Source organism: Leptodactylus fuscus, chromosome 1, assembly GCF_031893055.1.
Source record: "Leptodactylus fuscus isolate aLepFus1 chromosome 1, aLepFus1.hap2, whole genome shotgun sequence".
Lineage (NCBI taxonomy): Eukaryota > Metazoa > Chordata > Amphibia > Anura > Leptodactylidae > Leptodactylus > Leptodactylus fuscus.
In genome coordinates this window covers 306,857,663-306,885,268 of record NC_134265.1, presented here as the reverse complement: position 1 = coordinate 306,885,268, position 27,606 = coordinate 306,857,663, and the positions used below count along the sequence as shown (strand labels likewise).

General features: G+C 41.5%; 1 protein-coding gene across 1 annotated transcript; it reads left to right on the top strand.

The window, feature by feature from the left end:
• Positions 1–5,680: 5,680 nt before the first annotated feature.
• ASAH1 (N-acylsphingosine amidohydrolase 1) lies at positions 5,681–26,033 on the top strand. The gene is made up of 14 exons (XM_075258785.1): positions 5,681–5,847; positions 9,660–9,706; positions 11,044–11,134; positions 11,928–12,014; positions 13,661–13,739; positions 15,948–16,022; positions 16,104–16,149; positions 17,491–17,635; positions 19,212–19,266; positions 19,660–19,741; positions 21,725–21,856; positions 21,932–22,055; positions 22,446–22,502; positions 23,956–26,033. Exons 1-14 carry the CDS (start codon positions 5,761–5,763, stop codon positions 24,043–24,045), a joined length of 1,197 nt encoding a protein of 398 aa, XP_075114886.1. The 5' UTR covers positions 5,681–5,760; the 3' UTR covers positions 24,046–26,033.
• The last annotated feature ends 1,573 nt before the right edge of the window (positions 26,034–27,606 follow it).

Sequence of the window (27,606 nt, the reverse complement as noted above, 5' to 3'; positions counted from 1 at the left end):
GTGTGCAGGGGCCACTATGGGACATAATACTGTGTGCAGGGCTTACTAAGGGACATACAGTCCTATGAAAAAGTTTGGGCACCCCTATTAATCTTAATCATTTTTAGTTCTAAATATTTTGGTATTTGCAACAGCCATTTCAGTTTGATATATCTAATAACTGATGGACACAGTAATATTTCAGGATTGAAATGAGGTTTATTGTACTAACAGAAAATGTGCAATATGCATTAAACCAAAATTTGACCGGTGCAAAAGTATGGGCACCTCAACAGAAAAGTGACATTAATATTTAGTAGATCCTCCTTTTTCAAAGATAACAGCCTCTAGTTGCTTCCTGTAGCTTTTAATCAGTTCCTGGATCCTGGATAAAGGTATTTTGGACAAACAATTCAAGTTCAGTTAAGTTTGATGGTTGCCGAGCATGGACAGCCCGCTTCCAATCATCCCACAGATGTTCAATGATATTCAGGTCTGGGGACTGGGATGGCCATTCCAGAACATTGTAATTGTTCCTCTGCATGAATGCCTGAGTTGATTTGGAGCAGTGTTTTGGATCATTGTCTTGCTGAAATATCCATCCCCAGCGTAACTTCAACTTCGTCACTGATTCTTGAACATTATTCTCAAGAATCTGCTGATACTGAGTGGAATCCATGCGACCCTCAACTTTAACAAGATTCCCGGTGCCGGCATTGGCCACACAGCCCCAAAGCATGATGGAACCTCCACCAAATTTTACAGTGGGTAGCATGTGTTTTTCTTGGAATGCTGTTTCTTTTTGGACGCCATGCATAACGCCTTTTTTTTATAACCAAACAACTCAATCTTTGTGTCCAAAATGAAGTTGGCTTCTCCAAATGTGCTTTTGCATACCTCAGGCAACTCTATTTGTGGCGTACGTGCAGAAACGGCTTCTTTCTCATCACTCTCCCATACAGCTTCTATTTGTGCAAAGTGCGCTGTATTGTTGACCGATGCACAGTGACACCATCTGCAGCAAGATGATGCTGCAGCTCTTTGGAGGTGGTCTGTGGATTGTCCTTGACTGTTCTCACCATTCTTCTTCTCTGCCTTTCTGATATTTTTCTTGGCCTGCCACTTCGGGCCTTAACAAGAACTGTCCCTGTGCTCTTCCATTTCCTTAATATGTTCCTCACAGTGGAAACTGACAGGTTAAATCTCTGAGACAACTTTTTGTATCCTTCCCCTGAACTACTATGTTGAACAATCTTTGTTTTCAGATCATTTGAGAGCGGGCTGTCCATGTTCGGCGACCATCAAACTTAACTGAACTTGAATTGTTTTGTAGAAAGAAATGGTCCAAAATACCTTCATCCAGGATCCAGGAACTGATTAAAAGCTACAGGAAGCGACTAGAGGCTGTTATCTTTGCAAAAGGAGGATGTACTAAATATTAATGTCACTTTTCTGTTGAGGTGCCCATATTTTTGCACCGGTCAAATTTTGGTTTAATGCATATTGCACATTTTCTGTTAGTACAATAAACCTCATTTCAATCCTGAAATATTACTGTGTCCATCAGTTATTAGATATATCAAACTGAAATGGCTGCTGCAAACACCAAAATATTTAGAACTAAAAATGATTAAGATTAATAGGGGTGCCCAAACTTTTTCATAGGACTGTAATAGAGTGCGGAGGAGGGGGTCAGTCGAGGTCTTCGGTGTCGGTTGGGGGGGGGGGGGCATGTCAAAAGTTCGCCACGGGGCCCCGCCATTCCTAGTTATGCCACTGAGTGTGAACCAACCCTTATCCACAGGATAGGGGATAACATGTTTTGTTACGCTTTTTTGAGCCAAAGCCAAGAATGGAGGAATGGAAAATATATGAGAAGCTCTTATACCTTTACCTTCTGCTCAATCCACTCCTGGCTTTGGTTCAAAAAACCACAGAAAAATCTGCAACAAAAAAGCTGCATTTCTAAAAAAAAAAAGCCGCAAAATATGAAAAACACATCGTGTGTATGACCTTTTAAATTTTACTGTTGAATACCCTGCAACATTTGGCACCTGGATACGGTTTTTGTGCCAAAGAAAGAAAAAAAAATGTACAACCACCCTAAGGGTAAGGCCCCTACGGGCCACAACAAAAAGCACTGTGGGAAAAACCATGGCGGCTGCAGGAAGTCCACAGAGGTTTCCTCTGTAGACCTTCTGCTTTTATTATACCTATAGTGAAAACGCCGGTGTTTCCGTATGTAAAATTGACACTCTGCGATTTCCAGAACCGATGTGCATATTTTTCAGCAATGTGTGGATGGAATTAGCTAGAAACCTCCCATTGATTTCAATAGGTTCTGCTGCTTTTTTTTACACTAGTGGAATTTTCTGCTAGTGGGAAAAAAAAGCAGCAGAACCCACTGAAATCAATGGGAGGCTTTTTTTTCAGTGTGGAAAATTCCACACCAAATTCCTCACCATTTTCCTCCATGTGAATGGACCCTGAGGCCACATGATGTGGAAAAGCTGCTTTTTTTTGTTGCAGATTTGGTGTGTGTGAGGTTTTTTTTTTTCTCTGAGCAATGTATGAAGACTGTAGCCATTCCTCTGGCCCCATCCACATCCCATCAGGGAATGCCCTTTCACACCACAGTGCGCCAACAAACCGTCCACTTTTGGGGTTAATTTTACCTAATTCCTGGACATCTATGGAATTACAATTACATACACGTCACATTGAACACACAGATATGCAGAACTGGAACTATGTTCAAAAATGGCTTAGGCTTGATGGTTGCACCTTTAAACGTGCAGTTCTTGGTGGTTCTAGTAATTTTAGTACAATGCAGCTTTGCCGCTATACAGCACATGGTCTTCACCGTTGCAATAGATGAAACTTAAGATGAAAGTTGAAACAATTGAGACACCAAGACCCACCGGAGTCTATGCCCGTGGTGTTGGGGATGGATTAGCTGTGATATTCTGTCAAAGTTGTCACAACTCCAATTGCGTCACTGACTACCTGGCATCGAGAAGGAATGGTATGCTTTATTGCCACGAAAGAATAGTGAAGGAGTCGGGGGATTTAAAGAGATTGTGGCAAGAGGTGATGGAATACTACTTGACATTGCCTAGGCTTGATACAGTAATTGTCCCCAGTGTGTACAGCTCCTTTGTTACCACTGCCTTCTAAATTCAAGAAACCTCCCTCCTTTCATCAAGATACGTAAAGCCAAGTGCAATGTCACATTGTATTTTTGGTATTAGTATGTTGCAACAATGTTGTGTCACATAGTTTACAACCTTGCATAAACTATTGCACAGCTATTACAAAAAATAACAAGAGGCAGAGCTGATTGCGCATGCCGAGATTTTAGATAGGTACAGCGTAGTGTCAGAGGCACAAGTAATGGAGAAAAGGAGGAGGGGATGGAGCACAAGCATGAAAGGGGCGGTGGCAGGTATGACACTGGGGGTGCTCAGAGCGCTGGGGGGAGGAGGCTTCCGGGGGAAGTAAAGGTAGGAGTAAGAATAGCCTTTTTAACGGCTATTCCAACGTGCCTTTAGTTGAAAATGAGTTTTTACAGTGATAGACTCCCTTTAAGTGACTGCAGTTTTGCAGATAAGCAGGCAATGATAATGGCTGCACAACTGAAACCAACTGGTGTGCAGGCCTAAAACTCACACAGCAAGCCACTTTGTGCTGCAGTTTTTTCGTTTGTTTGTTTTTTTACAAAGCATGTGAATGGGATTAGTTTAAATTCCATTTGCTGTACTGCAACAGTAAATCACCACGAGATAGCCGCTGAAATCCCAATGTGTCCCCAGCCCAAAGAGGCTTCCCTCAAATTAAATTTATCATCTATCCACAGGATCATGCAGATCCATCCACTGACTACTAGAGTAGTGGTCCGAGCACCCATTTCCTCTTTGCTGCACGACCACTAGGAGGAGATCAAATGGAGCAATGATTGGCTATTTCCATCTGTCCCATAGGCACTCAATGAAGCATTCAGACTGCTCAGGAGCTAGGTGATCGAAACCGCAGAATGGTACCAATAAAAACTACATTTTGTCCTGCAGAAAACGTGCCCTCACATAGCTCCAAATATAAAGTTAGAAGAAGAAATGTTTGCTTTTTTTTTTAGTTTCAAAATACTAAAATCTATCAAAACCATATACGGTACATTTGGTATTGCAGTGATATTATTGACCACAGAATATAGGTCACGTCATGGTGAACTAAACTCCTAGGTAAATAGGACAATTACATTTATTTTTCCAATGACACCACATTCAGAATTTTTTCCAGTTCCCAGTACATTGTACTGAACATTAAAGGGGTATTCCCATAACTCTTGTTCTGCAGCCTGAAGGCTCTGTACTCTCTTCAATTCCTGGATTTCTCGCACATTGGTGGGTGGGGTTTCACTTGCTCTGCTATCTGCTATGATCCACAGTATGACGCTGATGTGGAAACTGATGTAGCAGAGCTGGATTTGAGTCAGCTTGCATTACATACAGAGGTCTCCTTATCTCAGCCCTTATCAGCCAAATTCAATTAAACCGGCTGATAAGTGGAAAAACTGAAGATAGTCAGCACAGTAATCCAGGAGCTCTCACCTCATATATCAGGAGCTCTGTTGCTTGTCAGCCCCTCCCTCCCCCCCTGAGAGAAGGCAGCTACCTCACTTGACAAATGAGCAGATAATCCCAAGGGCCAGTGTCAACAATGAAGTGAATAAATTAAGATAGTGGCCAAACAAAGCAGTTTTGATAAACCAATGTATTTAAGAAAAGTCTTATATCCACATAAACTAGCAGTATAGATAAGATCCTTGTGACGGGACAACCCCTTTAAATGGTGCCATTATAAAGTGCGATTTGTCCTGCCAAAAAATAAGCCCTCATATGTCTCTGTGAATGAAAAAATAAAAAAAATTATAACTTTGTAAGGTGAACAGTAAACATGAAAACCCCCTTAAGGGGTTAAATATGTCAACTTATGCTGCATTTTTTAATTTTACGGCATACAGAGTATGGCTAGGATTACATGGTGACTTTGGCTGACGTGCAAGCAAAGATCGCCAAGGGACCCAACAACTCCTTCTCTAATGTTTGTGAATGGAGTCACATTGCGACCTTAAGGTTACTACAACCATGACTTCTAGCTGCAAAATGGACAAACAGAGCTTGATATTTTTGTGACTAAAAGCCATGGCAGCCTCGGGTTTGCAGTGCGACTATATTGACTAACACTAGTGAGGAAGTTTTCGGGTGCCCCAGTAGTTTAGCTATAGGGGGGTACCACAGAATTAATCACTACTGGGCCCTGGACCCCGAGGGGGCCCTGAAGGTCTCTCTACTACATACACTATACAACTGTTTATTGTAAATGGCAGATCGGTAGGTCTCATTGTAGATTTAGCATTGGGAGCTTCAAGTTACACCTTGTCCCAGAGTTGTGTAGTCACAGGACAGAAGTCACCATGTAACCCTATAACCCCTGCAAGTAGATGTAGCCAGTATCATGACAGGTCCCTGAAGGCCATTGTACATGGTTTAGCTGCATTAGTTCCACTGCAGGTCACACGACACACAACCACTATTACAACACTTCTCTCTGGTGAGGCACGGACGGTCCCATGACAGGCAGTGCTTCTGTTTTCAGAGGTGAATGAAGCATGTGACGCATTCACTAGCCCCTCCCCCTGTCGTGGTAAATGGTACATCCCGGGCGCGGTCATGTGACACCAAGATCAGGGAACTGCCAGGTTCTACACCAGTCACTCGGGAGATGTCGGGGGCAATGTCGGGCTCTGTGCTCGGGTCGTCCCTGCTGCTTGCAGTGTGTATGGTCAGCCTGGGCCAGGACGTGCCGCCGGTGAGTGGGGAACGATCAGCCATACCAAGCAGGGGGCTTGTCACTGGAGCTATGGCTGGCATGCTGCCTGTGCTGCTGCTGGGACTTGTAGTTCTATCACAGCTTCGGGTGTGACGCGTCCTGGAGCCCGCCCTGTGTGCAGGTTATGTGACTGTTGTGTAATGTACACTTCCGGGTAGTGCTGTATACATTACAGGTGATGGGTGCTTTATACATGAGTCCCCCTGCGAACTTCCGGTTGGCACATGCGCAATGGAAGGGCGGCAAGAAGACTTCCTGTTCCTTAGTGAATTAACCAGGGCTGGGTATGTACTTCAGGGTATGGTCCTCGGGTTACGACGAGCCTGCTGCAGAACCTCATTTTCTGAATGCTATACAGTGTATAGCATTCGGCAAATGAAGGCTGATTGTGTAGCAGGCTCGTCCTTGCTACAAGCAGGTAAGTATGCTGTTACCAGTTGACTTTTTCTCATTGAAATGAATAGACCAGCGTTGATTGGCCAGTGGCCAGTGATTTGGCCAATCAACGCTGGTTCTGCCAGAGGCTCGTCTGAGGAGGCGGAGTCTAACATCGGACTATTCATTCCAATGAGAAAAACTCTTGCCTGCCTGTAGCAAGGACGTGCCTGCTGCAGAATCAGTGTTCATTTGCCGAATGCTATACATATATATAGCATTCGGCAAATGAATATATATACTGTATAGCATTTAGCAAATGAGGTTCTGCAGCAGGCTCGTCGTAACCACGAAACAGTATGCCTATACCCCTGCTAGACATGGCAAACTCTCAAAACCGGAAAGAGATCTTCGACCGGAAATAGGAAGGGCGGGACTTAATCCTTTGTTATTGTTGTCAAAGGGGGACTCATGTATACAACTTCACTATAGGGGACTGACTGCACCCAGGGATGTCAATGGACAGCAGAGCTTATATGTGATGTATACTGGAGTGTATAGGCACTGCCATGTATATGAGAACACCTGGCACACAACATGCAGAGCTTATATGTGATGTATACTGGAGTCTATAGGCACTGCCATGTATATGAGAACACCTGGCACACAACATGCAGAGCTTATATGTGATGTATACTGGAGTCTATAAGCACTGCCATGTATATGAGAACACCTGGCACACAACATGCAGAGCTTATATGTGATGTATACTGGAGTCTATAGGCACTGCCATGTATATGAGAACACCTGGCACACAACATGCAGAGCTTATATGTGATGTATACTGGAGTCTATAGGCACTGCCATGTATATGAGAACACCTGGCACACAACATGCAGAGCTTATATGTGATGTATACTGGAGTCTATAGGCACTGCCATGTATATGAGAACACCTGGCACACAACATGCAGAGCTTATATGTGATGTATACTGGAGTCTATAAGCACTGCCATGTATATGAGAACACCTGGCACACAACATGCAGAGCTATAGAGCGGCCACATCTCCGGGAGAGAGTTATCATAGCTCAGATATAGAGTCGTAATCAGGGATGTAGTTATCCTTCCAATAATGTGTGAGGATAGGGTCCCAACCCGGCTCAATATAAGGATGGACTTCACATGAATGATATAGATAAAGAGCAGTCCTATCTCAGGTAGGGAGCCTGCACATCTTGGTTAGAGAGCAGTCCTATCTCAGGTAGGGAGCCTGCACATCTTGGTTAGAGAGCAGTCATATCTCAGGTAGGGAGCCTGCACATCTTGGTTAGAGAGCAGTCATATCTCAGGTAGGGAGCCTGCACATCTTGGTTAGAGAGCAGTCATATCTCGGGTAGGGAGATGCCACATCTCAGGTAGAGAGCAGTAATATCTTGGGTAGAGAACCGCCACATCTCGGGTAGACTGCAGTCACATCTAGGATAGAGAGCCTTTATGGACTTGTCCACCTATCCTGCAACGCTCATGTCTATCAGAAGAGAGCAGCGTCTGTGACAGCCATATTGTTTGTTACTTATCTAATGGAAGAGGAAGTTATACCTTGGCAGGACTTTTTCTTTAGAAATGTAATAAGACAGAAGAAAGCCTCCACCTTGTATTTAGCATAAAAGTGAATGAAGATGGAGGGTGCATTTTGTTCAAGTTTCAGTGCATCTCTTTGATCTAATGATGGATCAGAACAATTGACTTCACTTACATAGTATCGTAGCAGATAAGATAAAAACACAAGTTTATCAAGATTCGAATCGGGTCCGTGTGGTTTCCACTCAGTTTCCACATGAATCAGGCAGAGAGAAAGGTGCTGCTTGAAGTACTTTTTTCTCCGCATGTTTCTTGTGGTAAACCACATGGACCCTATTATGGTCTATGGGGTCTGTGGGTTTCTCAGGTAACCGCTTTTTAACACATATAGGTTTACGTTCCGACTAGAAACCCGAACACAGATGTGAATAGAGCTTAAGTCCCTGGATCAAAATCCTATTCCTAAAATTTCTAGTTCCTATAATCTATGATATTATTACCTTCAAGAAAGTCATCCAGGTTCCTCTTGAACCTGCACAAGTTTCAGTCTTAACCACATCCTGTTGTAGTGAGATCCATGGTCTCATTGCACTTACTGTAAAGAAGCCCTGCCAAAATGACACTTCTAAAACCTTTCTCCCTCTACATATAGAGGACATACATAGATCTTGTCATAGTTACAGGTCTCAGTATAAAGAGATCAATGGGAAGGTATCTCTACCTTTCCTTGCGTATACTTGTACATATTTATTAGGTCGCCTTAAGCTGTTTTTCTTCCAGCCTGAAGAGGTTTGATAACCTGTCTTTATACTCTAATCCACCCATCCTCTTACCGTAGTACCTTGGTCTCCCTCCTCCACACCCTCTCTAGTTCAACTATATCTTTCTATACATTGGTGATCAAACCTGTGTACAGTACATGTGGTCCGACCAGTGATTTGTATACAGGTGACATGCTATCCTTGTTCTGAGCATCTGTTGCTCTCTTGATTCAGCCCCAGTTCTTGGTGCAGCCCCTGATTTTATTTGCCTTGGCAGCAGCTGCCTGGCACTGGTTGCTAAAGTTAAGTTTACTCTCACCCAATATCCCCAAGTCTTTTTCAGTTGTAGATTTGCTCAGTGTTTTATTATTTAATACATAATTCTTGTATCCATAGCCCAGGTACATCACTTTACATTTTCCTTCATTAAAACCCATCTTTTATTTCTCTGCCCATGCTTCCAGCTTCTCTAAATTCCCCTGTAATATTTTACTATCCTCCTTTGTGTTGACTTTACAGAGCTTAGTATCATCATCAAATATTGGTATTGTACTCTGTAAACCCTCTACCGGGTCATTACTAAATATATTAAATAGAAGAGAACCTAGTACTGACCCGGTGACACCCCCACTGGTGACTGTAGTCCTGTAACACATACAATTGACAGAAGTGTTAACATAACCTTACCGGGAACAAGTGTTCTTACAAGTGCTCATTCCCTATAAGTAACCTCTGTAATATGGTCTTGATCTACTGCTTGGCTATTCTCTCCAACAACAACAGGATCTGCCAGATAAATCTTATGTATCGGGTCATTATATCTACCAGAAATCTAATGTGATTAGACTGTCACAGAGAGGAGTCCTGCACTTGCATGACCTGAAGTAACCTAAAGAAATGGCACATGTCAGCCTCGTGGCCGTGGTCAGCTGATAACTTCCACGTTTTCTATAATTCTACATTGGTGTTACTAGTGGAGATCTGATAATTGTTATAGGATTATGTTAATGGAAGTATAAGTATACTAGTAATAAATAAGAGATAATAACTGAGCTGTAAATGTCTTGTTCCAGTACACAGAAGATTGCAGAAGTGGAATGTATCCTCCCACTGGACCAACGTAAGTCACCATTACTTGTTACAGGAAGTATTTTCTGTTCTGTTCAGCTATGTTATCTGTATGGAAGGAGATAAGCAGCTGCCACACATACCTGCTGAACGGGTCTAGTCACATAGGTGAAAGAGGCCTCATCTGTGACCAAGCTTTAGGCTAATATACATGAGGCAGGTTATAGATATGGGGACACTTTGCATCTCAGATGCCACATATGACACTCAATAACATCTTGTTCAGTTCCCAAGCACCAGCGCACAGACAGGCATGACAGATAGTTCAGGTCAAAGGAGTGGCATTGCAGCATGGACAAGTTAGTGGAAATGGTGCACTGGTGGCTGGCATGGTTATAGGGCAACACTGTGGAGTTTGTTACTGTGTTATGCCTGGTGCAGTCCATGACCACCATTCTCTTGGGTACCGATTGAATATCTGTGTCACGCACCACGCCTTTGGCTCCATATTGCTTTTTTTAAAGGCTATTTTCATCAGAGACTTTTATAGCATATCTGCAGGATATTGTATAAATTCATCCCCTGGAAGTGGAACAATGTGGTCCTTGGTGGAGAAGATTAGTTGGATATTGAAAAGTACAATAAGGGTATGTTCACACATTGAATTTTATGCTGGTTTTAAGGTGGATTCTGCCTCAATTACGCCCTAATTGTTCCGCCCATCGTTTTCATTGGGAGACAGAGATTGAGGGCGCTGCTTGATCTTGTCGTGGATTCCATGGCTGAACACGTAGTGTGAGACATTCCTGTGAACGGTCCTATTCACCAGTGAGAGAAAGCCAAAGCTTCAGCTTACTCTCATGGGAGGCAAGAGGGGTGGAAATGGAAGAGAAAATTTAGGCTACAGTCTGCCTCAGTTTCCTCTTCCATTTCTAATGTGTGATCATACCCTAACAGATATACCGTAGTAGCAAACAGCATGGCCACCATTATTGGGGAGTTGGATATCTCCACCTTCTGTTATTTTATAAACTCCCAGATTTCCTCTCAATAGAATAGGACAACACAGTAACTTACATTGAGAGTGGATTTACTTTGTAACCCCCCTTTCCAAATATTACACGCTACAGCTGCCTGTTCATTGTCCAGGTAAGTATAAAGTACAGTATATATGTCACCAGGCACCCTGTGTCCTAAGGGTATGTTCACACAGAGTTACGTTTCAGCTTTTATGGATTTATTTTCTTTTAAGGTAACTGATAAAGTACAGCACTGACTTGGCTCACAATCAGCACAGCACTTCCAAAAACTCACTGTGACTATAAGTGGTACTTCTAGTCTGGAAAAAAAAATGTAATAATATTTTATTCCACATTTCTGCTCTTTCAGGTTCCAAGGAAATGCACCATGGTACACAGTAAATCTGGATCAACCACCAAGTGAAAGATGGAGGAAGATAATAACAGAGAAGAAGCAGCCGGTGAGTGTGTGGACATCTGCAGCTTTAATAGTGACTAGAGACATGGAAGGAAAGATGTCTCCCATGTCTGATCTGTAACTTGCCCTGTAGGACAGGGAGTGTGTATACAATTGTGGCACAATGATAATTACATTATGTATCACATGACTATGTTTATAGTGTCCCATTCCTGTGCAGGTATATAAATGACAACGTGTATATGGACACTGCACACTGCATGGTACTATTCCATGTAACCACCTCCATCACTCACTCCATGTCACTCCTTACAGGCTTTGCTGTGGACGTGAAATCTTATACTGCTTTCATGTGCCAGTTTAGGATTTTCTACCCATGGAAAAATGTTTCTTATCATTCCCAAAGATCATCCAAATAACTTCAGGAATGTGGAGGTGGAGTCCGAAAAAGTTCCAGACTCCAGCTTCAAAATATAATGATTATTGTTTATTATATCATATGATTACTAATATTCTATAATTGGATGTATAGTTTTATTTTACATATTTACTTCTATAGGAATTCAGTCAGTCCGCTTTAACAATGGCCATGTCAGCCATTTATGGAGTCGCAATTGGAGGTTGTGGAATAATGGAGGGGTTGGAGTTGGCCTACTGATTCCACAGCCTTATTAATGGTCCTGGATGGGTTCAAGAACTCTCTATGGATTTTCCAGGCTAAGAATTCAGTTTGCTGACTTTCTCTCCTGCATCTTGTATAAATGTACTGCAAGACATCAGCAATGTCTGTCGGTTACTTCATTCATGATTCGTTTCTCCTTTTTTCCTCTCCATAGCTGACGGCAATGATTCAGCATCTTAAGGACCTGGTGAAATATTTCTTTCACAGTGAAAAACTTATCGACTTAGTAGATACTAAATTGGTAAGATGACTGTTTGCAGTATATGTGTCTCATGGATATATGCAATAAATAGTGTAAATGAATAGGTATGCTATTTTCTTGAACAGTTCCTTCACACACTTATCTTTAGAGGTTGCATGTTTGTCCATCACTTTGGTCATAGAGACCCCTTTTTATGGTTGGTGGACCCACACTAACTAAGCACAGGATAGGGTATAGGTGTCTAACGCCTACTAAAGTAGCAAAGCCTTATTTAGAGCCCAAAGTATTTTTTTTTTCTTGCTTGCACCCTGGGCCTGCTATGATATAGACACAGAGATGACTTCAACTCTTCTTTCATATGACCACTGTACTGCGTGACTACTTTCATTAGTCTACTACTATGGTCGTTCATGATCACACACTACAGGGATCCAGGGTGTTATCATGTACCTGCTGCCATTGCATATATTAAATTGACCAGTAGGCCGTCCAGTATGCAAACAAAGGCATAAAGAGGGCTATTTTGCCCTTTGTTCTGCACTTCTGTTTTCTAACTGCATAGAATAGCACAGCGAACTTCCCTACTCAATACAGAGGCATCCATTAAAAAACTTAGGCTTCATGTACACATCTGAGGGTGCAGTCCAGGTTTTTTCAGGTGTTCTGTTCCATTCTGATTTTTTTTAGAGCCTATCCTACATTGGGAGAGATTCAGACTGCATCCTCTATTGTGTGCATGAAGCCTCACCCTGTGTGAGAATTTCTTTTGTTTACTTGGATCCTTCCAAAGTAACCATAGTCATGGGAAGGGGACACGCCATGGGTTAAATGAATCCCTGTAGTGGGTGCTTTATGGCTGTTCCTTGGTGTTTAAATGGTGCTCCCAATTGGGAAATGGGCAGTACTACAGGGCCATGCTACAGTCCTTAGCTATGTCCTTACAGGTAACAGATGTCGCTATATGGTACCCATTGCAAACCTCATTTAACATATACACAAGGAAGTTCCCCAGCAGTATATACTGTTACTGTGCATTACAATAGCTCCTAACCAACTTACACTAACTTCTCCTGGCTTCCCCTCTAAGGGTGTATTCATGCACTAGAAAGGAAGAGGAATTTTAAATGGACTTCTGCCTCTAATTCTTCTCCACTGCCGCTGCTTTCACTCACTGACTAAGCTCAGATGAAAGGCTCTAGATCAGCAGAGTGTCTCACATCAAAGTTTCTAGGGCTGGTATTCGCGGCAAGATTGAGGCGGACATTTCATTCTTTTTTCAGCATCCTTGAATACATGGAGGGCAGATTTAAAGCAGAATTTGCACAACTCTTCTCCCTTTTTCCCACAGAACACCAGGAGAATTAGTCTCACAGTGACATATAGGGAAGTAAGTGAGGACACATAAACCACACTACTACAGGCATACAGGGCAACATTTCCAAAACATATAGGAGCAGAAATGTAAATGGCAGTGAATGGAGGACCCCATTTACTCTAGTGGTGCCTGCAGTGTTTCCATCATTTACTGAACAAAATAGCACTGCATGCTGCACTACTTTGTCACTCATTTCTAGGAGACCTCCAACACAGATATGAAAAGAGCCTAATACCACCAAACACGGTTACTGTATAAAAGCCAGAACATAGAAGCTAGTGTTGTAATATATAACTTCTTTATTTTGCAGCCAGCTCTTGTTGGAACTCTACCACCACCATTTGATGAAGAAATTAAAGGAGTGGCCGATGCATCTGGACTACCACTAGGTAGCTATTAGCGGTAAACTGGTACAATGGGACAGATTTAGGATTGAAGATATGCCATAATTCTGGGACTGTTTGTCTCAATAATTGGGATGCATAACTTTCACCACATTTATTAATCCTTTGATATACTTTTTCCAACAAGGAGTCGTTGCATTTATCAAGGAGGCAGGGAGCAAGTGTAATACAAAGCAGTCTGACCCTCTCCATCCATTATTACCACTACTGGTTTCTTTACATGTAATTCTGCTATTCTGTAATTTCTACTATTTTATTGAAAAAATAGCCAAAAAAAGTGGATACAGCAAGTGGTGCCTTAGTCACAGGAGGCAGCGCCACCTACTGGAGCCATGGCATATCAGGCAGCATCGGATTTACCCACTCCACCCACCATTTTATCACCTACCCTATTATTACACTCACTGTGAATTTTGAGAAGCTGCAGACTCCTGTCTGAGCAGTGTACAGACAGGAAACGCATGTTAGCAAAGCTGCAGGTAAACAAGCAGAGGCTGTAAAGAGAGCCTTACTTGTGCCCCCTCCGCATCCCGTGTTCTGTGTTTAGCTTGTTGGTTTCTAAAGCTGAATCTACCCTAGTAACGGGGAGCGAACCGCAAATTAGGAAGGATAGAGACACCTAGCAGCAGTAATTTCAGAGAGGTTTTTCAGGCTGAAAACAGCAATATTTATAATTAAAGGACATTGCGTTTTGGTCCAGAATTACACCCCTCAATAAATGAGACTAAGTGACTAAGTTGTCTGAACAGTTAGTGATAGTGACCTTTTAAATGAGCAGTTGAGGAGACCACATCTACAGAATGAAATGTCCTCCCTTTAACCCTTTCCTGACATCCGCCGTACTAGTACGGCGCATGTCGGGTATTTAACTACGGCGGCTGCCCAGGAGTCGGGCGGCCACCATAGCCGCCGTGTGTCTACTGTTTTACACAGTAGACACCCAGCACTAATACCTCCGATCAGTCCCCGGACCTATCGGAGGCATAAACCCCTCCGGTGTCTCGGTCAAAGGCACTGCAGGCGCCATTTTCCTGGCAACGCGTAGGCGCCGCCATTTTCCCGGTGATCACTGGCGCCTGGAGCAAGCTCCAGGGCCAACGTCACGTTTCCATGACAGCCGGGAGCCTTGTAAAGGCTCCCCGGCCGGTCTGCAGTCTCTTTCTTTTGCAGGCTGGTCTATGCAGCCTGCAAAAGAAATGATTTTTTTTTTGCAATGCATTGGCATTGTAATGCATTGCATTAGTGATCAGACCCCCTGGGGTTCAACACCCCTAGGGGGTCTAATAAATGCAAGAAAAAAAATTTTTTAAAAAAAAAAGTATTAAAAGTTCAAATCACCCCCCTTTCCCTAGAACACATATAAAAGTAGTTCAAAACTGTGAAACACATACATATTAGGTATCCCCACGTCTGAAATCGCCCGCTCTACAAAGCTATAAAAATATTTTTCCTGTAAACTCCGTAGTGGGAAAAATAGTCAAAAGTGCCAAACCGCCATTTTTTCACTGTTTTGATTCTGATAAAAATTTGAATAAAAAGTGATCAAAGCAATAGCATTTCGCGAGAATGGTAGAACTAAAAAGCACACCCGGCCCCGCAAAAAAAGACGCCCTGTGCATCCCCGTACACTTACATATAAAAAAGTTGCGGCTGTCAGAATATGGCGACTTTTAGAAAAAAAAATGTAACACCGTTTTGGATTTTTTTTTTTAAGGGGTTAAAATGTAAATAACACCATATAAATTTGGTATCCCTGGAACCGTACCGAAACACAGAATACAGGGGACATGTCATTTTGGCTGCACAGTGAATGCTGTAAAACCGAAGCCCGTAAAGAAGTTGCATAAATGCATTTTTTTCTTCAAATCCCCCCATTCTGAATTTTTTTCCTGCTTCCCAGTACATTGTACACAATAATTAATGGTAGCATCATGAAGAAAAATTTGTCCCGCAAAGATTAAGACCTCATATGGCTCTTGGAGCGGAGAAATAAAAAAGTTATGGGGTTTAGAAGGAGGGGAGTCAAAAATAAAAATCAAAAAATGCCATCGGCGGGAAGGGGTTAAATATGGTTATGTTTATTGGAAAACCTCAGAGTGCTGTAGGTCTTGTCATAGTTCAATGTTTTCTTTCCATTTTTCTCTCCATTTCTATGCTTGATGATATTCTCTTTTGTTTTGTACTTTCTCATAGGAGAAGTCATGTTATTCAACATCTTCTATGAGGTTTTCACTGTATGCACGTCAGTGGTGGCAGAGGATATTTCAGGTAATCTTCGCTTCTTGCCCCTTTTTCAGCTCTATAATTTCTGACTGTCTTGTTTTTAATCTCAGTCTATTTAATATACAGGCAAGTTATTACATGCCAGAAACCTGGATTTCGGATTATTTCTTGGGTGAGTGCACTCATTTCCTGGTAATGTGAAGTGATCGCTTTTCATTATTTCCCATTTTGCCAACATATCCTGCACACAGATTGTAATCTCTCACATCATTGACACTCTAATTTATACATCAATACATCTCATGTCATAGCTGGCCACATTAGAAGAGATATCTGTATTTGTGGTCTAGTTTTTTTGTCCTATTTCCAAAGACTCCATATGTTTGACTCTCTGTATAGAAGCCAAATGACAATAACATTTTGAAAATCAATTTAAACACACAGTGACTTAAAGGGGATTGCTGAAATTAGAATATTGATAGCCTATCCTTAATATCAGATGTCGCCAGTCAGCTGGGGCTGCTGCCCTTGTGACATCAGTGGCCTCGTCAGTGTTTCCTTCAGTCTGTATGTCTGCACAGCATCTTTTTGTTAGAAGAGAAGGTTATTTCATTTAAGAAAGCTAGACAAAGCTGCGATTCTCTGCGTACAGGAAGACTTTCTAAGGTAAACTCTGCAGAGGCTTCAGACAACTGATCAGAAGGGTAGGACATCAATATTCTAATCACAGGACACCCATTAAATGGCTACAGGTTTATCTTGCGTTCATTTCCTCAAGGTTCCTTTGTCCTCGTCTAGGGGTGTGTTAATAGGAAACTCTAACTATCCCTTGTCACCAAAAGAAATTTACAAATTGAACACCTCATGCCCAGCAAAGCCATATATGACGACCTAGCCAGTTAAACTGCAGTACTTGATATTTTTATTATAAGTTAATAGAGAATGTAAGTGGTTGAAGCATAATTTCATGTCTGTAGAACTGTGCTTGTCAGTCTAATAGATGACAAATGTCCTTTTGTGTAGTTCTCCCTACCCCCAACCACCTCGCCAAGCCGTGTTTGTATACATGCATCATATGGCATGGCACCTTTGATTGGAAGTGATGTGCTAAAGGCATCATTCCCATTGGATGAAACCTAGTACAATAAACTGATTGCTATGAAATCATTCAGAAGATCTCTCATGTACTACATGTCCGGTGTCCTATTTAGCCAGAAGGGTACTTAAGAATTGAAAGCCGACAATAAGATGAAATCCTTAGTTTGGGGATCGTAAGAATATTCTACTACAATGTATATTCACATAACAATACTATGATATGAAGCTAGAATGAGCCTTTCCAACAATAGTCATCTCCTTGCAAGAAAAGAAGGATTAATAGGCTTAAGATAACTGTAAGGGAATGAAAAGTAGTCACAGATTTTGTGATTTATCTTGGTCTTATGGTGTTATGTCTATTCTCTATAGACTTTCTGTGTACTCTTATTATTCTTATTTCTTGTTATATACATAGATGGGATGTGAAGAACAACTCCTGGATGATCACCGAGATGCTCAGACCGTTAGTTGTCAATGTGAAATTCCAGCGAAACAATAAAACCGTTTTCTTTTCTACAAGTTTTGCTGGATATGTGGGAATGTTAACTGGAATGAAGCCAGTAAGTTAAATTGACCTTAGCCTGCTATGCTCTTTCACATGAAGGTATAGCCATAACGGGGCATTTGGTGAAGATATACATCAGGAGTCCTCTAATGCACAGTGAAAATGCAACATAAATGAATCCTAATGTGTATGGGACCAGCTAACGGATCTGTATTTTTTAACCTGCCCAAATCTTTGCGCCCCCATGGATATAAGCAGCACTAGATGTAATTGTCAGTTAGGTATCCCCCCATATATATATAAGCTTGGTCCATCAGTGTGAGCATGATTTTAATGTGGGAGTGGGGGGATAGAGACAGCTATTTAATCTGTATTGCACTTTAGTCTTCCCCAAGATCTAATGTTTTACATAGTGTTAGCATATATATTGTATCCAGTATCACAGTGGCTATATGAATCACTGCAGTGATTGGGGTATCGTAAAATTCTGTTCACACAATGCCTCATGACTCTGATCACTTTCTTTTTTTTCTAAGAGAAGTTCTAGGCACATTTTCTAGGACTGCTGCTGTAAACTATGACTGCTGATCAATATGAGTGCCATATGACATGTAATATACCAGGGGTTGGCAACCCCCGGGGGCTTATTTTCCTGGCATGGGCATCCCGAGTCCTCGCCAAAACGAAACTGCTATTATTATACTGTGGGGTCTCTTCAGACCTCTCAGTATAATAAGCAGAGCCCCAGGTGAGGTGATGAAACATAAAAAAATAATGTTACTCACCTTCCCTGCGCTCCGGAGCTGCTCTATTCTCTTTGGCACATCTGCCCAATGTAAGAGACCGCTGATAGGGCTGCTGAGGTCACATCAGCATCATTATGCATACGTGATCTCTGAGACCCAATCGGGGGTCGCTGACTTTAGGCAGAAGTGCCACAGAGAACAGTGCAGCTCCGGAGCACAGAGAAGGTAACATTATTTTTTATTTTTCATCACCGCTCCTGGGAATCCGCTTATTATACTCTAGGATCTAAAGAGATCCCATGAGTATAATAATATCTAGTGAATGTCAAAAATTGGAATATTAAAGTTGGATAGTGGCCCCTCCACTATGGGCATAATACTGTGTGCAGGGGCTGCTATGGCACATAATACCATATGCAGGGGCCACTATGGGACATAATATCGTGTGCAGGGACCACTATAGGACATAATACGTGTGCAGGAGCCACTATGGGTCATTATTCTATATAAAGGTGTGTTTTTCCACCATAAAGGGTGCTGTCATACAGTGCTCCTGAAGACACACATTTACCAATAATTGGGGCTGCACATGGACTTTCATTGCTTCTAATGGAAAAGTACAGATGCGTCCCAGGAAATAGCAGTAAGCGCATGTGTCCTGAAGCATCTTGTGGCAGCACTTCTGTGTTATGGTTTGTGGTATATGACTTTAATATGGGGGTCTTCAGCCTTACAATTATCTCCTGACACACCAAGGACCTCATCTGTGATTTTTATTTATTTTTATTTAAATCGGCATGCGGAAAAAAAAAAAAAGCTGCCTACACCTGTACTATACATTTAGTGGTGAGAGTCTTAGCCTCACCATTACTATTTTGTCTGCAGGGGATACTGACCCTCACCATGAATGAGCGCTTTAGTCTTGATGGAGGTTATATAGGTGAGTCTCTTCTTGCATATATAAGCACACCCCATGTAATACAGTACGTGCATCCATAACATGTCAACATAATTTATTGCTGTATGACACAAGTCCTTACTCCATTTACTATTACATTGTGTTCTAGTTTTACCTTACCAGGTACATTTAAGCCCCTCATGTGACCTGGTGTGCTGCATACCGTATATTGTATACTATATATATATTAGTATGGCTCCTACTCTGCTGAAAACTTATATTAAAGCTCTCAGATCTCCCTTATCTTGACGTTTGCAGCACTTATGACCAGGGCATCTATATACTTGGTTAGGCAGACACTTACACACAGGAATTGTTCATTCCTTACATGTTAAGCACCACTTCTCTGATATGGTTATGTCTGTGCATATGTAGGGGTTATTGAGTGGATCCTTGGAATAAAACAAGGGGCTTGGATGAGCTTTCTCACGAGAAGTGTGCTGGAGAATGCTACAAGGTATGGGTTACAGATTATGTACTTATATATAAAATACAAACCTTATATACAATAGGAAATCTGCCTCATTGTGTTTATGACGTGACCTTGGCGTAAAATGACATTTTGGTGCATTTAGTTTGAGATCAAATTTGTGTTGTTTGACAAGTAGGCGTATCTTTCAAAAAAAAAGTATAGAACGGTGCATGGTTTAAATGTGATAAATAGTAACAACATTTTGGCATTAAATTCTGTCCAAAGGTAAGCCAAGGTAATATAAATATAGACTAGTCTAAAGATGTATCATCCACTGTGAGAAGTATACAGAACCTCCATCGCTGTACACATGGCCTCATGGGAACCTTATCATGAATTTAGGTTCGCATTATACGCCGCAGCTCAGAGAAGATCTGACTTGTTATCCAATTATTATGCTGGGCATATAAACATTGTCTAGACACAGCAATTTTTTAGAAGATGCGTACCATTCCTTCCATAACACCGACCTAAGTCTGACATTGAGGGGACATTTGTTCTTATTCTGACAACTGGAAATGAATCATGAGTAAGTCCTACCTTGTGATTTACATAAATGAATGTTACTGCGTCTATTCCCACAAAGCTATAGATCGGCCTGCTCGCCTCCCAGTGCTGAATAGGAATAGAAATGTCCTCTGAGGCTAACCCCCACATAGCAGAAACGCAGCGTTTATGGCAAAGTGAATGAAACTTCATTATTCTCATTCACATATTGCAAAAAAAGAGCTCCGGACAAGTTGCTTTTTTTTTTTTTCTTTTTTTTTTTTTTTTTACAAACACAGGGACTTAATCGAATCGTGAGTGTTTTCCCCATAGATTTAATAGGGCAAGGAAAAAACTGAGAAAAATCCAGCAAAACGACAGTGAAAAAACGTTGCAGAAAAAAGCAATGTACTTGCTTAATTTTTTAATTTATTTTTTAAAGCTTTAAAATGAATTTGCAGCATCAGTTGTATCATTCTTTGTATTATATCAAAGAGGAATCTGATGACACATTCAGATATGTATTATATGCAGCCTTTGCTGTGTAGTGTAGACTTTGGGGTGCATATACCTTTAATTATATTAATGGCAGTGTAAGCTTTTATTATGACACTGCAGTTAGAATGGCAGTGGTTTATTAAAGTGTACCTCCGATTATAATATAGCATTCCATAAATGAATAGTACAGTCACTCATACTGTTTATTTCTATACAGTCTATCTCTATATTCACCTCATACACAGGAGTCTATGGAGAGGGAAGGTGATGGAGGAGGCTTGTAATTGATTTATTGCCTCATTCTGTGTAAGGCTTGGTCTACATAGGGACTTGGCTGTGACTTCTGTCATGCTACCAAAGATCACAGGGTCACCCACAACTCCTTCAATAAAGTATGGAGTCGAAATGCGACTCCATTCACATACATGAGTCCAGGAGTCGCAGGACAACACAGAAATCTTTGGTAGTGCTACAGTCGTAGTGTACCCCTAGCCAAAAAGAGCTCTTTCATTCAGTGTGGCAGAGTTTAGCAGCTGTTTGTATGTGTTTTCCAGCAGACTACTCCTTTCCACTCCATAGACTTCAATGTACTAGGAATGTGTATAATGATCATCGATACAATAATGATTGTTTTATTGCTACACAACAAAGCATTATGTGAAAACCAGATCCTGGACGTAGCAGTTTGCATGCCTGGACGTTTAGCAGAAGGACTGCTTCTATGTCAGCTGCACTCCTGCTGTGATGGAAAGGGGGCAAGACTTCCCCAGGGATCTAAGAATACCTATAATAAGTCCCAATATGCTGTCAATAAATGTGAATAAAATAATCTGTCCATGACAATCGACTGCATCCTACATGACCTATATATGGACTGTATTAATGTTTGCCCCACATTATGTTCTCTAGGAAATCACTTCTTATACGTCAGAGTTTCGCTACTTTACTTCTGATCATTTTTTCTCATTTGTATGTTTTGCACAGTTATGAGGAAGCGAAAACCCTTCTGTCCAAAACCGTATTGCTTGCTCCTGCTTACTTTATACTGGGTGGCAACAAATCCGGGGAAGCCTGTGTGATCACACGCTCCAGACAAAACTGCCTCGATATATGGGAGTGAGTATTAGATCGGTGAAGAGCCTCCTGTCTGTTGTATTGTAGAAATATTCACCCAGCGTGTCTACATTTTAGGCTCGATATTCAGAAAGGCCAGTGGTATGTCCTTGAAACCAATTATGACCATTGGAAGCCCCCCCTACCCATTGATAACAGAAGGGCGCCGGCCATGAAGTGCATGGATAGGACTACTCAAAAGGTAATTCACTGTCAGTGAGCATACAGTCTTAAAGGCTATGCAAATCTGTTTCCCAAGATGTAACTAGAGAAACAGTACCTCTGTTTGCTGCCTTCTAGGGGTAGCTCCCTTGAACATCATGCTCTACTTTCCCATAATCCCCCTAGTGGAGCTAAAATGGCTTTCTGTAAGACTCCACACACCTGAAAAGGTGGTCTCTCCTCAAGGAGAGTAGAATTGAAACTTTATTTTTTTATTCTTTGCTTTGTAACAGTAATGTTCTCGATAATCTACATGTTACTGCTGTATGGTCTTTACAACGGCTCGATAGCTGGCTGTCCTGTTGCTCTGTCTATGTTAGAGCAAAGTTATGGGAAGACGCCTAATCCTCAGTAAAATTGTCTTTTACAGAATATTTCATTTGCTACAATCTATGATCTGCTCTCAACAAAACCTGTCCTAAACAAGGTAAATTGTTTTGGTTTTTTTCCATCTTCTCTTTTACCTTCTGTAGATCTCAAAAAAATACCTATGGAAAAAAAAAGTACTGTGTGAACCTACCCTAAGGCTATAGCTACACACTGTGGAAAGATGCTTTTTTAGTTAAAGATATTTCTGCGTTTACTTGAGCTAAAGCCAAGAGTGACTTCTAAAGGAATGAGAAATATAAAGGAAGCCATTCTGTGAAATCCACTTTTGGTTTTAGTTTAAAAAAAAACTTCAACAAAAAAAAGAAAACCTTTTTTTCCACGACATGTGGCCTCAGCTTAGGTCAGTTTAACACAGTGTTAGGGTGCCCTCACACAGAGTAACACTCCGCGCATTTTGCTACATTTTACACGTGTAAAATGTAGTAAACCGTTGAGTTCAATGTTTTTTTTCGTATAACGTGCATCTTTTTGCACGTGCAAAAAGACACACATTAAAAAAAAGCGGTGCTACACGTGCTAAATGGAACCCATTGAAGTCAATGGGATTCTGTTTTGCGGCGATGATTCTGACACGAGTTTACGTGTCAGAATCAACGTCGCGTTACATCGTGTGAATGCCCCCTGACAGTCAAGGTAGTATGAAACACCCACTGTTTTTATTCAGTCTGTATCCACTGCATACGTAACACCATGCACATATATATTGATAGTCACTGAAGTGTATGTTTGGTTGCTTAAAGGGCGAGTTCACACGGAGTTAACACGCACCCATTCTAGCACGTATACACGTGTCAGAATTTGAGCGCTCAAAACAGATCCCATTCATTTCAATACGGGCGTATATTTGTGGCAAAATTACGCGCGTTATACACTTGTAACGATACATTGACATGAGTGGAATCTGTTTTGAGCGCTCACATTCTGACACGTGTATACGTGCCAGAATGGGCGCGTGTTAACTCCGTGTGAACTCGCCCGTACAGTCCATGTTTAGGCTAAAGCCCCACGTTGCGGAAATGCAGCTTTTTTTGTTGCATTTTTTTGAGCCAAAGCCAGGAGTGGATTGAGCAGAGGGTAGAAGTATAAGATCTTCCTATATCTGTCCCATTCCTTCTGTAGCCATTCTTGGCTTTGGCTAAAAATAACTGCAACAAAAAAAGCTGCATTTCTGCCACGTGGGGCCTTAGGCTTAGTGTATTAAGTGTGGGGTAATTCAGCTCATTGATCTGCCAGAGAGAAATCTGAGTTCCCACTATATCCATACATGTAACTACAGTCAGAGGAGTGGTTACAGGAAGTTTTCCATGCTGTACAGTATACTGCCTCTTTCTACCACACAGACTTGTATCCTGTATAGCAGCAGGAATCATGATGATATTCTAATAGGAACTGTGTAGTTTTAGGATGAAAACATAAAAGATAATAGGTAAAAGTAATGAGAAGAAACCATGGTATTAAGCCTAATATTGCTTTGTGCGTCTTCTCCACAGCTTACTACATATACAACAATGATGTCCGTATCTGAGAGCAAGTTTGAAACCTACCTCCGAGACTGCCCACACCCCTGCATGCCTTGGTGAAGAGACCCTGTACAAAGAAACCAGGCTTTATTGCACTATTCTCTCCTTAAACAGGCTGAAGTAACAAGTGATACTAAACTAAAGCTGCTATTGTAATTCTGTTCTCAACCAAATGCATTGGGGGGGGGGGGTAACATTTCAGCTCTTGTCAGTTATTTAATCAACACGAGACCGCCTGAATTATTTTATTAATAAAATCTGCACAGTAAATCCTGTCATTTAGACATGGTGGACATTCTAGACCTTTCCGTCAGAGATGATATTGACATTGTGTTGCTCTACTAATACAATTTTACCCGTCAGAACTATTGCTATGGTGGCCACTTACCAGTGAATTATAACTGACCCCCACAGCAGTTTCCGGGGTCCCATGTGCCGCCCGTCATGTTCCGAATGCCTGTTGAGATTTAGGCTTGGGCTACACAGGGACATTTGCTGTGTGACTTAGATGCATGACAAAAACATTCATTTCTATGGTGTCACATGCGACATATGCAACGTATTTGTGCTGGTGTAGACAGTTCATTCAGTCTTTTAAAATATTTTTAAAATAAAATTAGCAAATGCAGTGAGAAATCGTATTGTGTGACATCACTGCAACATTGCGTGGCATTAAAGTTACATGATTTTGGGGTCAGGGGTCTCTATTCTTAAAGACACGGAGCTGGAATTATACAGTTCACTAACTCTCCCTTTTCTCTAGTAATGTCTCTGCCCCACTTGATGAGTATTAACCCTGTCTCTGGTTGCAGCATCAGACTAAACTACTGAAAGCTTCTAACCAGCAGGGGGAGCATTGACAGTAATGCACTGAAACAGTAGATGTGCCTTAATATGATCCGAGCTATAACTAAGGGTAATGATAGACTGTATATATGGACCGCAATAATCGGAAGATGGTGATGAAGATTATATGATCAACAGAAATTGTTGCTGTAGACTTACATAAAGTGACATTAGCTGTTGCTTTTGGCTTATGTTCACATGTGCAGGATTTTTGGTACTCTCTAGAGCGGTGTTTCCCAACCTTCTCAGATGCAGGGCATTCCTCAGGGTACCCCATACCAAATAATTTTTACCAAAAAAATTAAAAACAGAACGCAAATGATGTTGTATGTAGAGTAGACATATGGTCATCTTGCCAACCAGAGTGTCTTGACATCATGGTGAGATTCCAAGGCACCCCTGGGTGACGCAGCTCCCGTGAATCGCTGCTTTAGACAATCAGGCTCTCCGAGAGCAAAGGATTTCAGGGCGTGACACATGATCTCTACTCTCTACGTGGCATGTTTTTATTATTTTCCATTGTTTTCACCAGGGGACACATAATAGGGAATCCACTTGGACAGCCATACTTACAGTATCCAATAGAAGCAGTGCCAGAGACTACTGTAATGGAAAATCCATCTGTACTAATACACACTATCCGGTTTTATTGTGATGCACCCCTGCAGCAGCCCTGCTTGTGTGAACGTGACCTTATATCATCCGTTTATTTTTCAGATTTTCCTTGCTGTATGCCCTAGAACAAAATCAGGTGCAGGGAACGTTCAGATTTTCTTTTACATTATTCATAACTCTATGGCCGCCTTTTTTCTTCCTGACACAGGTGACAGATAAAATGTCCGTCTCTGTTAAGACTGCGACTACACACAAGCTTTAGTCACACAATTGTAACAACATCCCATAACACAACTCTTACCTAGCTCAAGCCATTTCTGTGACAAAAGTTTAGAGTTGCTTCTGTGGATAACGCTAGAACAAAAATGGCGTCAAAGTCCTGTGTGAAATTGATTCATAAATGACATCCCGTGAATTTTAATGGACTGCAGCCATTTTGTGTCAGTTGCTAAGCCAGCTGTTATGTGATGAACGTTTTAGTAGCCGGAGTCTAGAATCTGGGGAATATATGCAAGTTTCTGGTCACAATTTACTGTACAGCTAGTGTCATAATCTGATTTCTATGACGTTCTTATCTTATTGTGATTTTATTCTGTAAAATAATTAAGAAATACATTTAATATTGAACTGTTTGTGTTGCTGTGTCTTTATTATAAGATAAATCCTACACACAATGAGATGGATAGATAGAAGAATAAATTAGATAGATAGATAGATAGATAGATAGATAGATAGGACCTCTGATGTTAGGAAGGAAGAATCAGACATTGCAACATTCTCAGTGCTTTGTTCCCATGTTAGGGCCCCTTCACACGGAGTTTACGCTCCGTGTATTCTGTCTACGCTGCGTTTATTCTGTCCATTTTACACGTGTAAAATGTAGTAAGCCATTGAGTTCAATGGCGTGTTCGTATAACGTGCGACTATGCGCGCGCAAAAAGATGCACATTATATGAACAAGCCATTGAACTCAATGGCTAACTACATTTTACACGTGTAAAATGGACAGAATAAACGCAGCGTAGACAGAATACACGGAGCGTAAACTCCGTGTGAAGGGGCCTTTAGATGAGCAGCTTCTTCCACACTGCAAATGATTGACGCTATTTACAGATTTTGGCCCATTTTATATCAGTCATGTCTGTCTCTACAAAATACTGCGGAGCTAGTGCTAAATTGGACCTTAGGCCTCATTTTACAGTGACATTTTTGACAAATCTAATGGCAGTTAAAAAGAGACACGTAGACTCCCCCCCTCCCCTCCCTCCCCCTCCCTCCTTTTTCCCCCTCTCCCCCGTTGTGTTGTTTATAAAAATTTTGGGAAAATCTTCAATAAACTTTAATGATAAAAAAAAAAAAAGAGACACGTAAACATCCGTTTTTAACAGCCATTCTGAATTTGTTCTGTTTTTGAAGACAAAGTCTCAACTGTTTTGCATCAGAGTTTAACATTAAATCTAAAACATTTGTAAGCCTCCTGCACGGTTCTCCCGGGGTGGTCGCACATTCAACCCACTGATCCTTCTACTTCACCAACTCTTTGCATCCTTTGGGAGACTGCTCCACTGATTCTGACACAGCTGGAATTTTTAGCTCTAGTCCACGCCATTCCTGAGCAATTGGTGATGTTGTTTTCAGCTCCCTGCTGTCAGGTAGGTGATCCTGGACTGGAGCAGAAAGTCTGGGACCACCCACCTGACAGCAGCATTATTTTAAGATTAAGGGGGCATTCACACAGAGTAAAGTGGTGCTGATTCTGCCACGATAACTCGCGGCAGAATAAGCGCTGATAAAAAGACTCCCATTGATTTCAATGTGTTCCGCACGGAAAACGGAATCCATTAATGTCAATCGGAGTCTTTTTGCGCGAGTTATCCGTTATCAGCGCCGTGTGAATGCCCCCTTACAGTATCAATTGCTCAGTAATGGTGGCAGATACTGAAAAAAATCTGTGCCAGAAACCGTGGAGCAGTACCTATTGAAGAATGGAAAGAGCCGGACTTAGTGGAAGTGGTGAAATGTTGTCTTTAATGTAAGGGATCCATTGATTTCTATTGGGTCAGTAAAAACCAAAAAAAAAAATTCTAATGGGTGGTCCAATATAACTTCACTTTTGTTAACACACTATTAAAAACGGGGAAGAGTAAAGTATGACAAAAT

Coding starts and splice junctions, on each gene's coding strand:
- ASAH1 (XM_075258785.1), top strand. CDS start 5,761: ATGTCGGGGGCAATGTCGGGCTCTGTGCTCGGGTCGTCCCTGCTGCTT. Junction 19,267..19,659: donor TCTTGATGGAGGTTATATAG/GTGAGTCTCTTC, acceptor GTGCATATGTAG/GGGTTATTGAGTGGATCCTT. Junction 21,857..21,931: donor AACTGCCTCGATATATGGGA/GTGAGTATTAGA, acceptor TCTACATTTTAG/GCTCGATATTCAGAAAGGCC.